General features: G+C 42.8%; 1 protein-coding gene across 1 annotated transcript; it reads right to left on the bottom strand.

Annotated features, from left to right (window-relative positions):
- Window positions 1–866: 866 nt before the first annotated feature.
- Window positions 867–21152, bottom strand: LOC139459202 (sodium/glucose cotransporter 4-like). Its single transcript, XM_071240657.1, has 15 exons — window positions 20420–21152; window positions 19849–19920; window positions 19030–19134; window positions 17727–17786; window positions 17136–17240; window positions 16451–16556; window positions 15480–15560; window positions 9536–9744; window positions 8790–8925; window positions 8523–8630; window positions 6783–6933; window positions 5408–5576; window positions 4000–4215; window positions 2827–2956; window positions 867–1640 (listed from the first exon to the last, which is right to left on the bottom strand). Exons 1-15 carry the CDS (start codon window positions 20495–20497, stop codon window positions 1432–1434), a joined length of 1935 nt encoding a protein of 644 aa, XP_071096758.1. The 5' UTR covers window positions 20498–21152; the 3' UTR covers window positions 867–1431.
- Between the last annotated feature and the right edge of the window lie 1045 nt (window positions 21153–22197).

Raw genomic sequence — 22197 nt, 5'->3', positions numbered from 1 at the left:
GAACCGGATACGTAGTAAATGGATATATCCATTCAACGTCCATACTAATATCAGCAACATGTCACAGAAGGAAGTAGGTATATATATTTTAATTGTACGCACATATGATGGATATATGACACAACAAAAATAACCGCGTCACTACCCGTGAAGATCCGGGTTAGAATATGTGTTCAGCAACCCATGCTTGTTGTAAGAGGCGACTAACGGGATCAGGTGGTCAGGCTCGCTGACTTGGTTAATGCATGTCGTATCCCAATTGCGGGGATCTATGCTCATGATATCAATCATTTGACTGTCTGGGCCAGACTCGATTATTTGTGAAGTGATATAGCTGGAATATTGTTGAGTGAGGCATTAAACAACAAACAAACAAATCTCTGTGTATCTTCTAAGTACTAGATACGTATAACAAGTTCAGGACAATATGAATAGTGCACAATGATCTGATTTCATGTAAGACATTGAGTCACTACCAGTAACTGTCTACAAAGGAATATCTGTTTATGGAAACTAAAACTGCACAGTACTGTGTGCCTTGTATCGCAACCACTACCAGAACCTAGCTTACGATTACCACATCCCACCTAGCCCTTCATCACCAAAAAAGCAGAACAGGTTTTAGAAACCAAGATGGCCGCCGGGCTCAAAACTGCTACCGGCATTTATTTTCGCTTTTGAATCGAGATTCAAATTTCATTGATGACAGTGTTCATATTTATCATCCCAAACCGGTTCCACAGGAGATATCATTGTAGTTATCGTTTTTATATATCATTGACTTTTCTTTTCGCGTATTTCTATTTAAAAATCATATTGGATGATCAAAAAAATCTCTCGGAGTTTTACCACTTTTATGTTGATGATATAGTTGATGTCAAAAGACACTCGGGTGAGATTCTCTATACATTTGGAGGTAAGTAAGATATCTAGGTTATTAAAACATGTAGAAGGGCACTTAGAACGCACCTACGAGGCAGATTGGCAGACGTTTTGACGTGACCATCCGTATCCCTAAGAGTGACATATTGGGCAGCTGCTGTAGCTGCTCTCTGGCGCAATAAGTATATTCCATATTATTATCTCAATAATCTGAATATGATTTTATCCAACTGATGCATATTATCATTGAAAACATCATTATTTATTTAACCAAATGTGTATATTACATATTGTCAATAAACTGTTTTAATTCTTCAGAGACGATATCTCCGTTTGATAACATCGAAACTTAGACCGGAAATAGACCCTGAAAGCTACAAATACTCTGAAATTAAGCAGTGTTCTATATCCTGTATGTACTACAACCAATGAGACAGTGTTAATATAAGCGACTAAACCCTTTCCATATTCATAAGAAATCTCTGCTATAGCAGAGTCGATTGTACGATTCCGACTATATCATGAGCATGACTTGTGTTTAAATCATTCCTAAGCGAACAGGCCCAGAAGAAACACCGTTACGCCCATCACAATAATGGCATTCAAGTCCAAGAACTTGCTGACCCAGGGAGCCTCGTCCTGGCCTCTGTAGCGCCTCGCCTCCGCTTCCTCCATCGCCTTGGTTACTGGTTTAGGTTTGAAGCTGGAGTAGCAGCACAGGATGTTGTATACTTTCTCCTTGAAACTAAATTTTCCATCTGGAATATAATTAAAGATCCCCATAAGAACACGGATAGAACACGAGTGTGTATGTGTGTGTGTGTGTGTGTGTGTGTGTGTGTGTGTGTGTGTGTGCACGTGGGTGCGTGGGTGTTGGTCGGACTAATGCCGGTTTTACAGTGCTAACTCACTGAGATACAATGCCGCAGACTCCAAGCCGAACGTCCTCGTTATATCGTCTCAATGGTGAGCGCAAGGCAGGGTTACAAGTACCATTTTTAACGTCAATTTGGTATCACGCGGACAGGGATAGAAGGCCCGACCTTCCGCTGACCGGCACACGTAGCCACAAAACCACGAAGACGGCCGATTATTCACAGGCCACTGTGGTATTGCTGGATTGTGTATAATGAAATCTACCGTCGCATCGGCAACATCTGAGACAAACAGCCATCTCAACAAGTAGAGAAACGTAGGGCCCATTAGTAGAGTGAGATATTTGAGTTAAACACTACCTTACCTTGAACAGTTTTTCAGTTTTATCTCTTGGATCTGACAAACCCTCCATGGGAGGCCACGTCAGAATTCCCGAGAGGTGAGGCGAGGGGAGGTAAAATGGAGTTTAACGTCGCGTTCAGGATTGTTGTACGTGTGCGCGCGAGCGTGTGTGCGTGCGTGCGTGCTTGCGTGCGTGCGTGCGTGCGTGCGTGCGTGCGTGCTTGTACTAGTCCGGACTAATGCCAATGTTATAATGCTAGCCCAAGGCGATACCATGCCGCAGTTTAAACATCAATACCAATCTCACACATAGTATACTGACTCCGTGCCGACAAGTCCTTGTTTCAGCCCATTCATGCCGAGCGCCAGGCGGGGTAGCAACAAGTACCATCTTTTAACGTATTTTAGTACACTATGGCGAACCCCCGACCTTTGTTAATCCAACACATAGATAACTCGGCCTTTGTTATCCATTCGGAACTGCGCGTTTACGTTCGTTTTCGAGATAGAGTGATCGGATATGCTATAACCCAATGCTCCGCGTGCTCATACAGACAGTTTAAAAGCCGACGAGCATATTGTCTTAGTACTCAGATATGGTATTGGCACGACATCCCAATAAATGGTCAATAAGGCCTAATTGTCAAATGAGCTGCAAAATATAATTCACTCCAACATAAAGCTGTACGACCGTCAAAAAATTCTCTCACCATTCTCCAAACATACCTGTTTCCACATCATCCCCCTTTTCATGGTGTACGTCAGCGTTCCTAGCAGCTTCGTTGTCGTAGTCCTCTTCATCGTCCGTGTCCTCTCGTGGCTCGGAGTAACGAGTGCTCCACGTGACCCGCCGTAGCTGCAGGAAGACGTTGACGATTAAAATGATGGTAAATTATGACCTTGAGTGTTTTCATGCCAACCAGTTACAAGACGTTAAATCTGAGCACCATGACTGTAATGTTCAATTAATATACGATTAATACTGGCTTGCCTATCATGAAAATCCACGAGTGAATTCATGCAGAGGCCATAAAATAAAGGGATCTAGTATATGCGCGAAACCATCAGCGCTACGGCTTGTACTGCACTGGCTAACCGGAAGCTGTCGGAAACGCGTTCACTGAAGTAACTGTTGTCGCCTTATTTTCTATGCAAAGAATATATTTCAAAATATATATTTACGCTCATGTAATTTTAAACATTGTTAACTCTACAACTGAATGTATTAGTGCGCTAAAGCATATCGTCGTCATTGTATTCGCTATAAATCTATCTAAATTATGAGCTATATGACCTAAAGTACAGCTGACTCTGTGTATTCGACAACAGTAAAATCATATAAAAATAAAAATTCATTACATGAAATATTTATATAACGAAATTACCATTTGCTTTGTGGATGCCAAGAAAAAAGAAGGTAAACATATTGCGGTTACTCCAAGAGGAGTCAGAGACAAGAAGGTGTCATTCAATAACATATTTAGATGATGGATTGTCCTTTTCTATAATGTATACATGTACATATCAGAATTTGTGATATTTTGTTTTGTTTTAATAGTAAAAGCTGCATGTCTCCAGCCAAGTTATTGTAGGGTCTCTGATTCATGCAGTAGCAGAAAGAACTTGTCAAACGTTGAAGACGCCGAAATCCCTTGTTCGATTCCCCACATGGGTACAATGTGTGAAGCCCATTTCTAGCGCTCAGCCCCATGATATTGCTGGAATATTGCTAAAGCGCCATACAATCCAATTCACTCACCCACCTGATTGGTTAAACCGTGAAAGAACATTGGATGTCTATTCATTGGATGTCATTCAAACCAGCTTCAAAACAAAGGCTCGCGGCGGAATAATGCATGTAATTAATATAATTCAAAATGGCCGCTCTGCTTGGCCTACCTTAGCTTCTGGTCTCTTCTCGGTCATGAGGCTGATAACGATGCAGACGACGAACACTATGATGGTCAGGATAACTGCGAAGTACAGGAAGTCCACTTTGTAAAGGACTTCCGGTCTGGTCTCGTCCTCGCCGCACGCAGGTTTGGGGTAGGCAAGATCCAGGATCATCCGGCTCAGTCCGACAGCGAGACCCGCCATCAGACTCCAGAACGCCCCCTTGTGACAGAAGCATTGTAACCATCAGATTCTGAATAATTGGAGATAGTACAATGTATTTCGACCCGAGTTACAAATAGTCGTAACGTGATGGCTGTCCGTTACCATTCGTGACCAACTCGTGTTATTCCGGGACAAGCCGAATAGCGACTCGTGTCCCTCTCATGGCCATTTCTGCGACCGGGTGCCGTCTTAGCGCAAACGGGCATACCTAAAACAATTGTCAACTCGTTGCGTAATGGTTCACATATCTTTCCCCATATATTTAATATATTTCAGATGCAATGTAAAGCACATCGAGACGTGCGAAGTTATACAGTATGATTGAACACATTTAACTGTGTCTTGGGTATATTTTTTATGCAAGACATATGTAAAATAAAAAATTACATCTGAGGGATTCTTTGACGAAGAACTTGAAATCATACGCGCATTCTGATTGGTTTGTCGTATTTTCGCACATAACATTCATCGATAGGGGAACGAGTCTTCTTGCAGGTTACGGAAAGGGGCGAGTGGTGACGAATGTGTCCGTTACGTGTCCAGATCAGGGCCCCCTTCCGCAAAACAGTCTTAGCTCAACGACTATCGCAGGTTTGTTAATTAAATAATGGTGGCCTGCAAATAATCGACCCTGAACCATACATACAAGTGATTGATATTATGAGTCCGACAACAATCAACAAAGTCAACTAACACTCAACCCATTAAACAAAGTCAACTAACACTCAACCCATTAAATCTAGTGTCCTCTTACAGGCATATGTTGTTGGGGGCCTATTCTTCCCCGAACACCAAGAGGCACTGTGGTAGTGCTTGAATATTGATAAAATCGTGGTAAATCGAAATCGATTCAAAATGCTTGAATGCTGCCAAAGTCATGGTAAGCCAAACTCACTCGTTAAGTCAGCTATGTTTGGGTTCTTTGTTGTTGAACGCCGCACACGGCATTATTTCAGCTGTATGACGGCGGTCTGTAAATAATCGAGTCTGGAACAGACAATCCAGTGATTGACATCACGAGCATCGCTCTACGCAACTGGAATACGATCAACCAAGCCAGCGAGCCTGACCACCCGATCCTGTTAGTCGCCTCTTACGACGAGCATAGTCGCTTCTTATGACAAGCATGGGTTGCTGAAGACCTATTCTAACCCGGATCTTCACTGGTAAAGTCAGCTAGGAAGGTCACCTTTTCTGTAGTCCTCTTCCAGACTATTCCCATTATGAAGACCACGACCCATGGCGGGGACAGGTACGCCTGCATGGCCTGCACGTATGTCCAGAGTTGCCCCCCTTGGGCGGCGTTCAGGATAGGGATCCATGCAATGCTGACAGCTACCAGTACCAGGATGAACAGTCTGGGAAGAAAAGGAGATAAGGGTCATTCATTGAAATTAATGCTGAATCAGCGTAACAATATCGCTGAAGGCATTTGAGGAAAGCGTCATAGCCCTTGGACACCCCAGAAATGTGTGATTGTGGGTTCAAATCCCGGTTCGCCCTGATTATGTTTCTAGGTTTGTCAGCATCATACCAAGGCTTGGATTTCACCAAAGTGGTAAACGTCTGATACCTGCATCACTTTGGGCTTTCCCCCTACATCAAGCTGACACGCTGTGCTATAACTGGAATACTGTTCAAAGCGGCGTTAAACCCAACTCACTACTATTCCAGGAATATCTGACCGGGTAATGCTCGGAAATTGAGGTTTATGATTGTTTGATGGAGCAATGGCCAACCCTTCCTAGCTTTGTACATGGCATAGGTGGTCATGTCTCAATTTGCTGCGTCCCCTGGCCGCTACATAATTCTATGATCGTGGGTTCGAATCCCAGGTTCGCACTGAATATGATTCTAGGTTTTTCAGCACCATACTCATGCTCGTGGGTTTCGCCAAAGTGGTAAATATCTAAGACCTGCATCAATTCAAGCGTTTATCCACACTAATTTGTTCAGCCCTTGTGTAACATAACTCACTCACTCACTCACTCTTTGTCCTACGGCTGTCTTAACTCCAATATGGGTATTGTGTAAAGCACATTTCTGTCCCCGCCGTGATATTGCTGGAATATAGCTGAAAGCGTCATAAAATCCAACTCACTCACTCACCCCCAATACTTTAACAACACAGACTCACGAAACGTGTAGTGCTAAGATAACTTTGGGGAACGTCTCTGGACTACACTGCGAATGGAAGCCCGTCTTACCCTCATTTAAGAAATAACGCTGACATATTTCTAAAGAATTTACAATCTCACTTTTGGATATTTCCTTACAAATATTAGCAGCCTCTTCTTGGCATAAGGGAATCGAACTTTGATCAAATATATCACGATTGAACACGCGATCTGCTGAAATGAGTGAGTGAGTATGGTTTTACGCCGCTTTTAGCAATATTCCAGCAATATCACGGCGGGGGACATCAGAAATGGGCTTCACACATTGTACCCATGTCGGGAATCGAACCCGGGTCTTCGGCGTGACGAGCGAACGCTTTAACCACTAGGCTACCCGACCGCCCCCGATCTGCTGTAAAGAAATCGAAACAAGATCACAGGCATTACCTCCCGACAATCATCAGCTCCCTCTCTGATGACTTGGGCCGACATCTTGTATACAGATCTAGTGTGAAGAGGCTACTCGCGCTGTTGAAGACCGACGTCAGTGTGCTCATCAGCGCCGACATCATACACGCCAACATCAGACCACGAACGCCTGTATACAACATGGTCGCCTTATAGAGGGTCTAAGCTAGGGCGAGTTGACGCGAGTGTGGTTGGGGATGGTAAATATATATATATATATATATATATAGATATATATATATATATATATATATATATATATATATATATATATATATTCTAAATTAGGAATAAATACATAGTGTTGACTCCTAATACAGGATATTTACCATCTCCAAACACACAGGCACGATAACCTCTTTATTATATAATGTCATTCCCCAATCTTGTGCTCTAAAATCTCTTCCCATCTCTCACAAACATTACCTAAACATTGCAATCCTTCCTGAAAAGTGCGCATTAATATATATTATGGGGAAGTGATGTGTCAGTCGGACAGTGACAGAAGCCAATATAGTTCTAATTGAATCCTGATTCTTATACAGTTTTAATTTATGGAAAAGGTTCCAAGCCGCAGAGGTCTGCAAGCACAGATATGGAAACTGATCCCGCTTGGCTAGTAACCTTGTTTTGCAATTTATATCTCCAAAGTTGCCACAACTTGTAAAATGTCTCAGGTACTTTAGCACAGTTAGACACTGATTTTCAGCATATTAGACTGTTCTTTTGATTATGATAGCAATTATCCCAGTAGTTTCTCCATATTCCCGATGGTTAGGCCTAATTCTGACTCGATCGCCGAATGACAAGGATGACGACATATTTGTTTATAAACACTGAAAGAAGTCCCTACTTGGCCGTTGATATTTGCATCTCTACACGCATATGACCCCAACGGACATCTTTTTTTATCCGTTGGCTTTATCCTGCCGAGAAACCTTCCTATTATGTGATAAATATTCATAAGCGTATCCTCCTATCATTCAGGATAAATCAAATGCTTCATTTATAGCATGTCTTTCAAGCAGACACATTTTCTTTTCAACCAGCTTGTTCTTCCTACCACAATGAGATTATACATAGTCACAAAACCAACACACATACCCAATGTGTATATTGGACATTAATAAACTACTTGTACATAAAAAAACCGTGGTCTTTCTCCACCATTTCATGAAGCAGTGGCTGTAGTCATAGCCTTATTTATGTCGAATATTTGTGTGTAGCATGCATTTTTATTATGTATAAGAAAAAAACCGCCTCCTCAGTTTTGGATGAGCTTAAGGTTTTATATTTTCAACCAAAACAGAGGACGCGTGTTTTATTCAACTTAAGAACCGTATAAATCCAAGAAATACCAGAAAAAATAAGAAAACATCGACATACCTTATAGTGAAAACAGTGTATCGCGGTATAAAAGGAATTCGCTCAAAGCGTGCGAGAGAAAAAAACAGGTGCAGCATGGACCAATTGGAGTCATGACTTGATAAATTTAACAACTTCTCATCAAATGCCTCAGTGGGAAAACAGTGGGTTACAAAACAGGTTCGATTCACGTCATGGAATTTTCATTTAAAACAAAATTGTGACTTTCAACTAATTACCAAACAGAAGTGTGTTCACATCAAGCGGCAAGTTTATAAAACGTTAATTGTAAAACCTAGGGGTGATAGGTTTATAAGAAATGTTTGCATTTCTTGATTCTCGTTGTTTTCTTACCTATAGGCAAAATGTTGACGACCAGTTTTGCATATGCGATGTTGGAGCAGCCATTGCGATTTTCACAGACGCTCTCGCAGATGTCAGGGTCAACACAGCCAACTTCATCTGAAGGCGACATCACAACATTGGTCAACTACAAAACACGAACACTAATTAATATTGGACAAAGTACTTGTTAATTGGATGGTCCAGGTCCATTACAATCCCTTTGCCCGATATGACACAGCGAGTCGAGACAGGTAGGTATGTTCCGATTGTACCTACCCGGAAACAGAACCCTTCCCATCATTCCTGGCAAGATGACGATGAAGAAACTGAGGAGTTTGAGCCAGCCGGCCAGAAGTACCCCGCCCTTGGCGTGAGAGTGGGTCTTGGCGGATAGAACCCGCTGAACCATCACCTGGAGCAGGATTTGTTTTGTTTATTTATGATGTTTAACGCCGCACTCAGCACTATTCCAGTTATATGACGGCGGTCTGAAAATAATCGAGTCTTGATCAGACAATCCAGTGATTGAAAGCCCATTTCTGGTGTCCCCCGTCGTGATATTGCTGGAATACACACGTATGGGAGCCCTGTCGATTTGAAACTGCGTAAAGTTTTTTGTTGTTGTTTGTTATTGAATATTGACTGTTATCTTACCTTGCACGAAGCTACTTATTTCTGATTGGTTACTGAATGTGCAATTTTATCCCATGTACTGCTTACAGATAAGGTTTAAACTATATATGCCCCGCTCGGAAATGCTGAACTAGGGTCACACACAATACATCTAGAGGGACCGGTTTAATAATGTCCCCACCACACACACTAACACACTACGTGCATGCTCAAAGCGCTTTAGTTGAACAATAACAATCACTTTATATAAATGGAATCGTAAAATGGAAATAGGCATAACACACAATTTGTAGCTCTCATTCCGCATCAAGCTGACACGCCGAGATATAATTGAAATAGCGTTCAAAGCGGCGTCAATCTACTCACTCACTACCTGATAGGTTACTGACCTGGTCCGTGCACCACGCCAAGATGGCCATGGGGGTGAGGCCCAAGATGGCACCGGGCCACGGGATGTCTCCGTCGATGGGGTCGCGGAAGATGTGGAGGGAGTCGGCGCGAGGGAAGCCGCTGGTAGTGTTACCGCATGTGGTGACGTTGGGGACGGAGTGCATGTACTTCTCGAACAACTCGTCCATGCCGCCCACGTTGAGGAAGCCTGGAATACGTGTAGCACCATCACCAACACATACAGGTATTGCAGCAACATAACTGTAGAGAGTATTCTATGTGTCGCGTGAAATACCATGCCATGATATACTTCAGGGTGAGAGACTGAGTTTTCTGAAGTTAAGAAAAGTGATATTTTCATTGCAGTGAACATAACACTTCATATTTTCAATGCAGTATTCACTATTGTCTTACAAGAGTTACCTCACCGCAAATTATCTCCCCTTTCAACCTTTCGTCACAATAGCTTCGTTTTGGAAGTGACGCCACCACCCACATCACCCCATTGCTAACTTGGCACAGAAGAGTAATTTGCTTGGAGGGAGTTTTTCAGCGCCGTGCATTTCTAATGTGTTCAAAACGCTGTGGTAGCGAATGGATCCAGGGTATTTATCATCAGGGAATTGATATAATATAATACTGGATAATGGAGGATGTACTTTATAATAGTAAAAACAACTCCGGACTAATGACATCATTTCCGGTTAGTTAATGCGACTTAAAACAGAAAGGCCCATTTTTTTAAGCTGGCCCCGTCTCTTGATATACCGGGTCGATAGCTGGGCACTTCCGGTTGAATGACATCTTGTCAAGTTCGGATAACACTAGACTAACGCTTCGTCTCTGAAAATATATAATTTTGATAGGAACAAACAACTCCCTTTAAATTGAATAGGAGCCTCAGTGAGATGGGAGATGCTGAACCCGAGGAAAATCTAGACTTGCTTCATTTAGGGCTATGTCATTGCAGTAAGGGCTGGGCAGAAGGGAAAGTAATATGGTTGAAGGACTGCGAGACAGGCTAGGGTAACAGTGAGTGAGTGAGTATGGTTTTACGCCGCTTTTAGCAATATTCCAGCAATATCACTGCGGGGGACACCGGAAATGGGCTTCACACATTGTACCCATGTCGGGAATCGAACCCGGGTCTTCGGCGTGACGAGCGAAGGCTTTAACCACTGGGCTACCCGACCGCCCCTAATTACGAGATAGCTTTGATCCAGAGGAGTAACACGGCGCAAAGATATTGTGTAGCATATCCACCTATTGATGCAAGTACCTGTCATAAAGAGCACACATGTAACCCAGAAAAAGAAAAAATATTGTAATTTGCATGTGGTACCTTCAGAGTCAGGAACGAGAATTATTCAGTTTAAACATTTATGTCATTTAAAGAAGAAAACTAACATATTATGAAAACATAAATAGTAATATTTTTTCACAAAAATGACTTCCTGAAACATTTGTCATTGTTTTCAAGCAACATTGGGTATGAAGCTGACACAGTCATACTGGTATACATGGTACTGTTGACATTGATATATCTACAGTGGTAAAGTTATTAATATTTTTTCATAATTAATATTTTCATAGTAATAGCTACATTGTTGTTATATTATTTTATAATGAAGTAGATCGTTGGGGAGAGTTACCTCCCTTACGGTAATATGTTTACTCCTGTAGCCTGACACGTCAATTATTCACCCTGTCCAAAAGTGTTAATATCTCGCTTCACGAACGTTTCCCGCATAGCGGTGTGCTTTAGTCTTGTCCCCAACCCTCTCGACAGGCAAATCTCACAACACGGAAACTGGGTCAACGTTTTCCGCATAGCGGTATGCTATAGTCTTGTCCCCATCCCTTTCGACAGGCAAATCTCACAACACGGAAACTGGGTCAACGTTTCCCGCATAGCGATATGCTGTAGGACTGTCCCCATCCATCTCGACAGGCAGACCCGCTTCACGGAAATGTGGCATACATGTATGACGCTCAATATCGGTAGGTCAGAGTGACCTACTGTTATCATAAGGTTGTCATGGCCTGGTATTCAGTAGCATTAGTATTCAAATATTATAACCACTGCATACATGCTTACGACGAAAATATAAGAAGGACATGGTATGAAGAATAAATAGTAAACTGTTACGTTTCACCTTCACTGCGATCTTGGATTTTCTTTGGTGTGTAAATCAAGAACGTTTCAGTGTCGAACACAGCCTAATGGTGGAACAATGTTTTATTTAATTAACGGACGGCAGCTTAGTGGTTAAAACGTCCGGTCGTCACGCCCCAAACCCGGGTTCGTTACAATGTGTGAAGCCCATTTCTGGTGACCCCGCCAGGATATTGCTGGAATATTGCTAAAAGCGGCGTAAAACCATAATCACTCAATCATTTAATTAACATTTGTCCGGTTAACAACTATGGTCACTGGTTACCCACTCAAGCTTGTCTTTTAATGAACAGTTTTGTTTGTTTGTTTTTTTGTTTGTTGCTTAACGCCGCACTCAGCAATATTCCAGCTGTATGACGGCGGTCTGTAAATAATCGAGTCTGGACCAGGCAATCCAGTGATTAATATCATGAGCCTCGATCCACGCAATTTGGATCGATGACATGCATCAACCAAGTCAGCGAGCCTAACCACCCGATCCCGTTAGTCGCCTTTTACGACAAGCATAGTTACCTTTTATGGCAAGCATGGGTTGCTGAAGACCTATTCTAACCCGGATCTTCACGGGTCTTTAATGAACATTCAAAGCTGCGTTTTCTGTATATTATACAGGTTCGATATGTTCCACACTTATTATCAACGTCAGGACACGTTTACAGCTAAGTGTAATAACATTAAATATCTCGTTTTACATTGTTCCATTTGCGCGATTTTCTTCCTGATACACAGACGAAGCACGTGCTGGCATAAAGAACTCCTAAATAGCGATAGTGGCTATACGTTCTGATAAGGCATTTCGGTAAATGATTAATTCCGAACATGTTCTTGTTGGTCCCGACACAAAACACCGTGGCCCTTACCGAAGCTGACCCAGTCGTCTAAGACGCCGCGATTCGCTGTGCAGAGTTGCGTCCCTTTGGCACACCAGAAACCTTTGATTGTGGGTTCGAATCCCGGTTCGCCCCGATTATGTTTCTAGGTTTGTCAGCACCATACCCGTGCTTGTGGGTTTCACCGAAGTGGTAAACGTCTGAGACCTGCACCACTTCGGGCTTTCCTCCCACATTAAGCTGACACGCCGTGATATAACTGGAATACTGTTAAAAGCGGCGTTAAACCCAACTCACTCACTCATAACAAAGGCGTGGGCCGCGTCTCACAAAGCGTTAGTAGCGCTACGTCAGTCGGAAGCCTATCATAAATTATAGAGGTAGATAGAAAGTTGATCGGGATCCAGGTATTATAATATTATATAATATAATATCTGTTACTTAAGTTGTACATTAACAATAAGTATTTTTGTAAAAGGTGAGGTGAGGTGAAATGGGGTTTAACTTCGCGTCCATGATTATTGCACTTATATAGCGACGTGCATGCACGTGTGTGTGTGTGGCTGCTTGTACTAGTCCGGACTGATGCCGATTTATAGTGCTAGCTCACTGAGATACCATGCCGCAGTTGAACATGAATATCCCACTCAGACACATTATACTGACTCCGAGGCGACCAGTCCTTGTTTTAGCCTCTTAATGCCGGGCGCCAGACAGGGTAACACCAAGTACCATCGTGTAACGTGTTTTGGTATGACGCGGTCGGGGATCGAACCCAGTACCGTCCGCTCCTCGGGCGGACGCTCTACCACTAGACCACGGAGGCGGCCCTTAAAAGGGAAGGGTGATAACTATAAGTTGGTGCGACAACAGTAAATCTGATAATCTAACACCAGGGACACAGGAGACACAGTTCTCTAAGGTACAGCAAAGTTTGTTTGTTTGTTGTTTAACGCCACACACAGCAATAGTCCAGCTGTATGATGGCGGCCTGTAAATAATCGAGTCTGGATCAGAGTGAGTGAGTGAGTGAGTGAGTTTGGTTTTACGCCGCTTTTAGCAATATTCCAGCAATATCACGGCGGGGGACACCAGAAATGGGCTTCACACATTGTACCCATGTCGGGATTCGAACCCGGGTCTTCGGCGTGACGAGAGAACGCTTTAACCACTAGGTTACCCGACCGCCCCTCTGGATCAGACAATACAGTGATATGATATCTTAAAAATATCCTTCGCTCGATCCTTCGACGTCCTTTAGACAGAGTGAATGGAAAGAATGCCCCTATTCCGCGATCTTTCAGTTATTGTCTGCACGGATTATTTTAACACGGTCCCTTTTCGGAGTTGGACCCGTTGTGATTGGACATCCCCAATTGAAGAAATTAGACCTCGTCTCCAGGAACCCAATCTAGGTCGTAAGAGGCGAGTAAGGTTCGCTCATATCGTGTCCCTATTGCGTAGGTAAATGCTCATGATGTCAATCATTGGATTGTCTGGTCCAGACACCATTATGTACAGATTGCCGTCATACAGCTGGAATAAGAAAACAACCAACCAACATCAGCCCCGTTCAAAATCCCAGACTCGCCATCGATAGAAATATATATTCTAGTACATACATTAACAGTATGTATGGCCCCCATGATGGGGATGTTTACACAGTGTTAGGTTGTCTCGACTTGCTTTGTCATTGTGGTTAAGCACTTACCTTGCGCGAAAGACAACCCGACCCATTGTAGTGTCTGCACATATTGTGTTCTATATGTGTTAACATATACAGTGTATGGGCCTGCATGGTCACCTCGTGGAAATCCCATCTCGACCAACATTGGCGTGAATCCATATTAGATCAAAATTCACTAGTTCACGTTTACTTTAACATTGGCAGCCGTGACACATGTAAATTTTACCGGATATCAAATTGTATCAACTGTAAGGATGACAATGCAGGCTACACGATCTGGTGCCACGCGCGGATCCACGGGTGTCCGCACCCTCTCCCCTTCTCTCACCACCCCTACAGGACATTGGTTTGGGACGAGGATGTTGTTGTGTGGTATGGCGACTTCCCACAACCCGATAATATCCTTATGACGGACGTAACGGTACTCTATGACTAACGAGTGACTTAACGCACATACTCTGTGACTTACGACTGACTTAGCGAACATACTCTGTGACTTACGACTGACTTAGCGAACATACTCTGTGACTTACGACTGACGTACACACAATACTCTGTGTGAATTACGACTGACACTTTACACACGTAATCTGTGACGTACGACCGACTTACACACATACTTTGTGACTTACGACTGACGTAACGCATACTCTATGACTAACGACTGACTCAACGCACATAATCTGTGACGTACGACTGACTTACACACATACTTTGTGACTTACCACTGACATAACGCGTACATACTCTGTGAATTAGGACCGACTTAACGTTCATACTCTGTGACTTACGACTGACTTAACACACATACTCTGTGACTTACGGCTGACTTACACACGTACTCTGTGTGACTTACGACTGACTTAACGAACATACTCTGTGACTTACCACTGACTTACACACGTACTCTGTGTGACTTACGACTCACATTTTACACACATAATCTGTGACGTACGACTGACTTACACACATACTTTGTGACTTACCACTGACATAACGCGTACATACTCTGTGAATTAGGACCGACTTAACGCGCATACTCTGTGACTTACTACGGACTTAACACAATACTCTGTGACTTACGGCTGACTTACACACTTACTCTGTGTGACTTACGACTGACTTAACGGACATAGTCTGTGACTTACCACTGACTTACACACGTACTCTGTGCCTTACAACTGGCTTAACGAAAATACTCTGAGATTTAGACCCGAATACAATGATGTCAGTGTACACTGCCGACGTACCTGCCACGACCAGCCAAAGAGACCCAAACACCATGATGACCGTCTGCAAGGCGTCTGTCCATATTACCGCCGACAAACCGCCTGAGAAGAAGATATATTATTTTATACAGAAAATATACATAAACTGCTGGGGCTGCATATAATACCACCTTCTATATAGTTTACACATGCATTAGAAACAACCATGGATTATTTACGTTCGCACATCTTGGTATCTCTAGAGTGTCTTGGTCGCCATGTGATTGAAATATTGGCGATATATAAATATACGGTGGTCTCGACTGGTCATTTTCACAGCAGGGTCTGTAGCAAAGATATGGAAAAAAACAACACACATTTTTATATACTGAGAATTAGTAACTTTGACATTTGACCTTGAAATGACATGCGCAAAAAATACTGCTAAGGAGTATTGTAAGTCTATGGTAGGTTATCATGTACATGCATATTCACCATTCTTTGCGCAGTATCCGAGAGTTAATTACTGACAGTGGCAGTCGTTGGTTGGTTGGTTGTTGTTTAACGCCGCACTCAGCAATATTCCGGCTATATGACGGCGGTCTGTAAATAATAGAGTCTGGACCAGACAATCCAGTGATTGACATCATGAGTATCGATCCACGCAATTGGGATACGATGACATGCATCAACCATGTCAGCGAACCTGACCACCCGATCCCGTTAGTCGCCTCTTACGACAAGCATAGTCGCCTTTTATGGCAAGCATGGGTTGCTGAAGACCTATTCTACCCCGGATCTTCACGGGTCGACAATGGCAGTCAAATTCAGACCAAATTTTCGAAGCAGCCCAACTCCATAGATGCATTCGTTTATGTGACTAGTACGAACTGTTCTTCAAGATTAGACGGGACAATGCAAAATCAAACAGTTCACTGCTGGAATATTGCTGAGTGCGGCGTAAGACAACAAAACAACCAACCATTGACCGCACAGTGCTCTTTTCTACCAACCTATGATGGTATAGACAGCGGTTATGAGGGTAACGCTGATGATTGACGAGTACATGTCCCAGCCCACGGACTGCTGAATGAAGACAGCCCCAGCGTACATGGCCACCTGACAGGGAGAACGGGCACTGGTTAATTTGTATCATCACCATAAAGCAATATTCCAGGTATATAAGCCACCCACCATTTGATATTCTTTGGGGGTAAGGGGCTGGGATTTTATCGATTTATTTCAACATTTTCCCTGGAAATTCTTTAAAAAAACATAATTATGCTTCAGACTTTTGAAAATAAATTACATTGTTGCAAGGTGTTTTTCTTTAAACCATATTCAGATTCGTAGTTGTGAATTCAAAAATATCTGGTTTTGCAGATGAAGGTGAACAAATATCTAATCCGGATACAACCTCTCAGCCAGTTAAAAATATTTACCAGACAGACCAGTGATTGATATTATGAACAACGACCCACGTCGTCTGGTAACGATGCTGAGTTTCGCCACCCAATCCTCTAACCACAGGCGTCGTTCCATAAAGCGATGGTAGCACTACGACAGTCGTAAGTCCATGTAAAAGTATGAGAGTTACGATCACCTTATTGGAAGATCGCTTCGTGGAACGAATCCCAGGTTCGATTTGCTACACTGGTAAAAACGTGCGGCGTTAAACGAACAAGCAAAGTTTCTCACTGATATTTTCTGTACGATGAGAAGGAAGATGGCGAGACAGGAGAGGTAGATACGTAGACGTCGTCCCCCGAACCTCTTCTTCAGGTACTGCGGCATCGTGTACGCCTGAAAAGGGAGATAACCGTATGCCTTAATATTCTGTTAAGTTATAAACAGATTGAAATAGACATATACTTTGTTCAAGTTCGACCCTATGTCCTGACTTTTACTTTCCAAACATCAATTAAATTATATTTTTATATTGTGACAAAGGTTCAACCTTTAATTGATTGCAAATCGATATTCACCATTAAAGTTTCCTAACAAACAAAACGTTTTTCATGGTTCTTTGAAAGGAGGGGCGGTAGGGTAGCCTCGTGGTTAAAGCGTTTGCTCGTCACGCCGAAGACCCGGGTTCGATTCTCCACATGGGTACAATGTGTGAAACCCATTTCTGGTGTCCCACGCCGTGATATTGCTGAAGTATTGTTACCAGCGGCGTAAAACCACACTCACTCACTCACTCACTCACTCACTCTCTGAAAGCAACATTGAACATCACTGTTTAAGGTGGATATATTGGAGGACACAGGTTCTGTGGTAAGCGCTTACCCCCGAGGCGACATACACCGGCACGAAGAGCCACCCCAGCAGACACAGCATAAACACAGCCTGGAAGTAGAAAGTAGATACAGCGACACCTCGTAAATCCGGACGCTACCACTCTCTTAATATGTACTTCCTGTTTGGACCGGAAGTGCAATAGCTTCGCAAACTAGCTTTATGGCTGACGCTGTTTTGGCAATCTTACAGCAATAAAAAGTTTGGTAGAAGGAAACCAAATACCGAGTTTGAGAGATGGCTATTCATAGAACTGAAATGATGTCGTGATTATTAACTAATATTTCACCATAGCCCCCGTGCAGATCAAATACACTTGTTCCATCTCTTCTCTGTGGTCTTGTACAAAGCAGGGATAATGGTCATTGGCCCGTTCCACAAAGCCATCGTAGCTCTAAGACTGTCGTAAGTCTATGTAAAAGGGGGACACGGGTGGCCCAGTCGTCTAATTCGACGCCGTTCGTATGATTGTGGGTTCGAATCCAGGTTCACCCCGATTATGTTTCTTGGTTTGTCAGCGCCATACCTGTGCACGTGGGTTTCATCGAAGTGGTAAACGTTTGAGACCTGCATCACTTCGGGCTTTCCTCCCACATTAAGCTGACACGCCGTAATATAACTAGAATATTGTTAAAAGCGGCGTTAAACCCAGCTCACTCAGTCACTCACTCATGGAGTGTAATGTGCCTACAAGGGTGTGGTAAGCATCACAGTTTTGCACATGGAGCTGGGGTTGATTGAACATAATTCTCGCTCCCACGCTGAAATTCCTTCACGCAACGTTTAATTGTAGCACTTAAAAGTGCAGCTTCCCCATAAACACAATGCAAACGTCCATCAATAGTCTGTCGTGATTGACCCTCAACCTCCTCAATTATCACTGAGCGTCAATTATCTCTGAACGTCAATTATATCTGAACGTCAATTATCACTGGACGTCAATTATCACTGGACGTCAATTATCACTGAACGTCAATTATCTCAACGTCAATTATCACTTGACGTCAATTATCACTGAATGTCAATTATCACTGAATGTCAATTATCACAGAACGTCAATTATCACAGAACGTCAATTATCACCAGACGTCAAAGATGACTCAACAACCTCATGTCAGTACTAATATATACGTCACACGTATAACCATGGCCACAACCTAGATATGCCAGGCTATAAAAAACTGTATCACCTCATATATTTCAACAACTTATATTAAATCTCAGATGGGTTTTAATACAAAAAAGAACGTAGTTAATACATGCTTAGCTTTTAAATGTCAGTCCATGTACTTACGTGCCACTCGTAGATGGTGACAGCAATGCCCCCCGCGGCCGCCGATCCCGCCATCCCCACAAAAAAGTGGCTGCCAAAATTGGTGGCGTAGATCGAGGCGCCCACCTGAATAGCAGTTGAACAAACATAGGAGAATGTCTTCAGCGCAAGAAGAAGAAGAAGCGCCATAGATTAATGAAGATGGCCGTCACAGAAAATAAGTATGGAACGATACTATTTTGGGTTTTAATTTGTCACTGCATATGCGTGTTGTTTTTAATTTCTTCTGTATGTAATCGTATTGTCATGTATCTATATGATTGTTACTTGATCTGTCTGGATGTTCTTGTCTTGTCATCTCGAATGTCCGGATATCTCGAAGTTACAACAAGGTCCCGCTAAGTTCGAGATAACGGGGTTCGATAGTATATCCAAATAAACATAAATTTACTTCCAACAACACGATAACTTTCACTGTTTATAGATTAAGCCATGTCACTAAGACATCTTCAACCGCTTCTGTATCCACGGGCCTGTTGCTACTCGGTTAAACTTGTCTATCTATTAACAGAAGAATGTCTTCAGCATAGCACCAACTGATTCCCGAAATATCATACTAGTATTCAGTGTGTAGCAGGGCGTGGAGTCATCCCACAGATGACATCCTTACCTTGTCAGCTTGACCTCTTTGGTCATGTGGGCAAGGCGTCCGACCTCTGATCAGAAGGTCCGTGGTTCGAATCACATCACGGGATTTGGAAATTTTATGGCCGCTGTAAGTGCAACACTGACAAAAGCGTGTGTGTTGTGTACTTTTATACATGGAACATTCAAACTTACGGGGATCCATATCATGTCCCTTCCCGCCATGAAGTAACCTTTGACACTGCCGGTGTTGGTCGTGCATGATGACTGAAAGTAGACATATATATTTATTTACGAGCGCAAATATTCACAATTTTATTTCCCTACCCCTTGTTAAAAACAGTCCTGTTTTTTTTTACCTGTTTTCTGAATATATTTACAACACAACACCGTTATTAATGAACTAAGTGTTACGACATCTTAAGGTCATAAGAAACCAACAATCTGATGTTATGCATTGTAAGGGAACCATCCGCTTCCTGTGGCCCTGACCTCACAACACAACAGACTCATGTCTGCTTAATTACCAGTAATTATGAGAAATGCATCCGGGGTAGAATAGGTCCCCCCCCCCCCAACCTATGTTAGTCGCATGATGCGTAAGATATCACATGTTCATCTACATTTGTTCAAAGGTCACGCATTTATACCTTTCTTGAAACTGATGGCGCCAGATTATAGAAATCAGTGACGAATGGCGACCGTGGTCGAAATGAACTCTTGTATTCAGCAGGGAAAATATCAATAATCACAGTTTAATTCTTACCCACAATCCAACAGCCATGACCAGTATGAAATATACAACGAGGACAGTTATATCCTCCACGTGCAGTTCAAGCGCCATCGCTACTAGTTCCTAGATTCACTTTCCACGTTTTCACTAAAAATATATTACGTGATGTATCATTCAATGATTACAAAATGTAATCAAAGCAGGAATGGTTCTATTCGCAAGAACACCAAACAGCTTAAACACGAGCTTGTGAATGTTGAACACAGGTCTCAGTTATTATAACAAACTGTTTTTTTTCTCGGATTGTTCAACAACAGGTCCACTTGTCTCGTCTGCTTGTCGTCTACTTTGGCTTCCTGTGATGTCACAACTACGGAGATATCTTCCTGTTTCTAGATGAACTGACTCCACGTTTTCACCAAAAATATATTATGTGATGTATCATTCAATGATTACAAAATGTAATCAAAGCAGGAACAGTTCTGTTCGCAAGAACACCAAACAGCTTAAACCGAAGGCTTAAACACGAACTTGTGAACGTTTTGCACAGGTGTCCGTTATTATAAAAAAATGTCTCGGGAAAAGATTTTGCTGGAAAGGTTCAACAAACAAGTCCACTTGTCTCGTCTGCTTGTCGTCTGCTTGTCGTCTGCTTTGGCTTCCTGCGATAATACAACTACGGGGCCATCTTCTTGTTTCTAGATGAATTGATTCCCAAACACTACCCCTTCCACGAGCAGCGCTCGCAGACCCGCCAACACTGATGTATGTGAACAGCGGACTGGAAATACTCAGCCAAGGCCTCTGTTAAGAGTATATATGCACCGTCACCTTGACATTTGCATTAATGTTAACAGTGACGAAGCAGACGACACAGATAACTAAAATGCGTGCACTCGATATTGATAGCAAACAAGCTTGTTTGTACATCTTTGGGGTAAACGTTACCATGCAGATAACCCGATCTATATCTTGAACTGTATATATAGTGAACGATATAAACAAAGTAAACAAAAATAATCGTTAATGTCAGTATTCAACAGCAGTTACCTCCCTTGAGTTGCACACAAGGTCATATTTTTTCGTGTCGAGAATATTAATGAGAGACTGACAGTCGAGGCTCTTGGGATTGTCATTGTTTGTACATGCAGCATAAATTACACCAAGGAGAATTTCTTACCTTGACGGGAGGGTCACCTAGGTGAAACTACAGACAATGTCTCGCCAGTAATTGTATATCGCGTGAATACAGCTGTACGGATAACAGAATATCGGGGCTTTTGCTTCGTTAAGACCGCCGTCATATAGCTGTAATATTGCTGAGTGCGGCATTAAACGAAAAAGAAACAAACAAACAAAACTCACAGACTTGGAATGTTTATCGTCTCTACATACAAGAAGAAGAAGAAGTGTATGGTTTTACGCCGCTTTTAGCAATATTCCAGCAATATCAAGACGGTGGACACCAGAAATGGGCTTCAAACATTGTACCCATGTCGGGAATCGAACCGGGTCTTCGGCGTGACGAGCGAGCGCTTTAACCACTAGGCTACCCGACCGCCCTCTACATACAAACATCCCCCCGTGGTCATTCCGGGTTCGAATTGGTCCACCGCAACCTATGCTGGTCGTGAGAGGTGGTCAGGCTCGGCGACTGGTTGATTGACTTGCATCGTTACGGACGGCGGGGATCATTGCTCATAATATCGATCACTGCATTGTCTAGTCCAGACTCGATTAATTACAGCCGCCGCTATAGAGCTGGAATATTGCTGAATGCGGCATTAAACAAGACACGCGCACACGCGTAT

Source organism: Haliotis cracherodii, unplaced genomic scaffold (genome assembly GCF_022045235.1).
Source record: "Haliotis cracherodii isolate W230 unplaced genomic scaffold, xgHalCrac1.p SCAF_13, whole genome shotgun sequence".
In the NCBI taxonomy this organism is placed as follows: Eukaryota; Metazoa; Mollusca; class Gastropoda; order Lepetellida; family Haliotidae; genus Haliotis; species Haliotis cracherodii.
The sequence above is the reverse complement of the archived record's forward strand: the minus strand, read 5'-3'. Positions and strand labels throughout refer to the sequence as shown.

Coding starts and splice junctions, on each gene's coding strand:
- LOC139459202 (XM_071240657.1), bottom strand. CDS start 20,497: ATGGCGCTTGAACTGCACGTGGAGGATATAACTGTCCTCGTTGTATAT. Junction 15,561..16,450: donor CGCTGTCTATACCATCATAG/GTTGGTAGAAAA, acceptor TCTTCTTCTCAG/GCGGTTTGTCGGCGGTAATA. Junction 2,957..3,999: donor AGAAGAGACCAGAAGCTAAG/GTAGGCCAAGCA, acceptor GTCTTCCTGCAG/CTACGGCGGGTCACGTGGAG.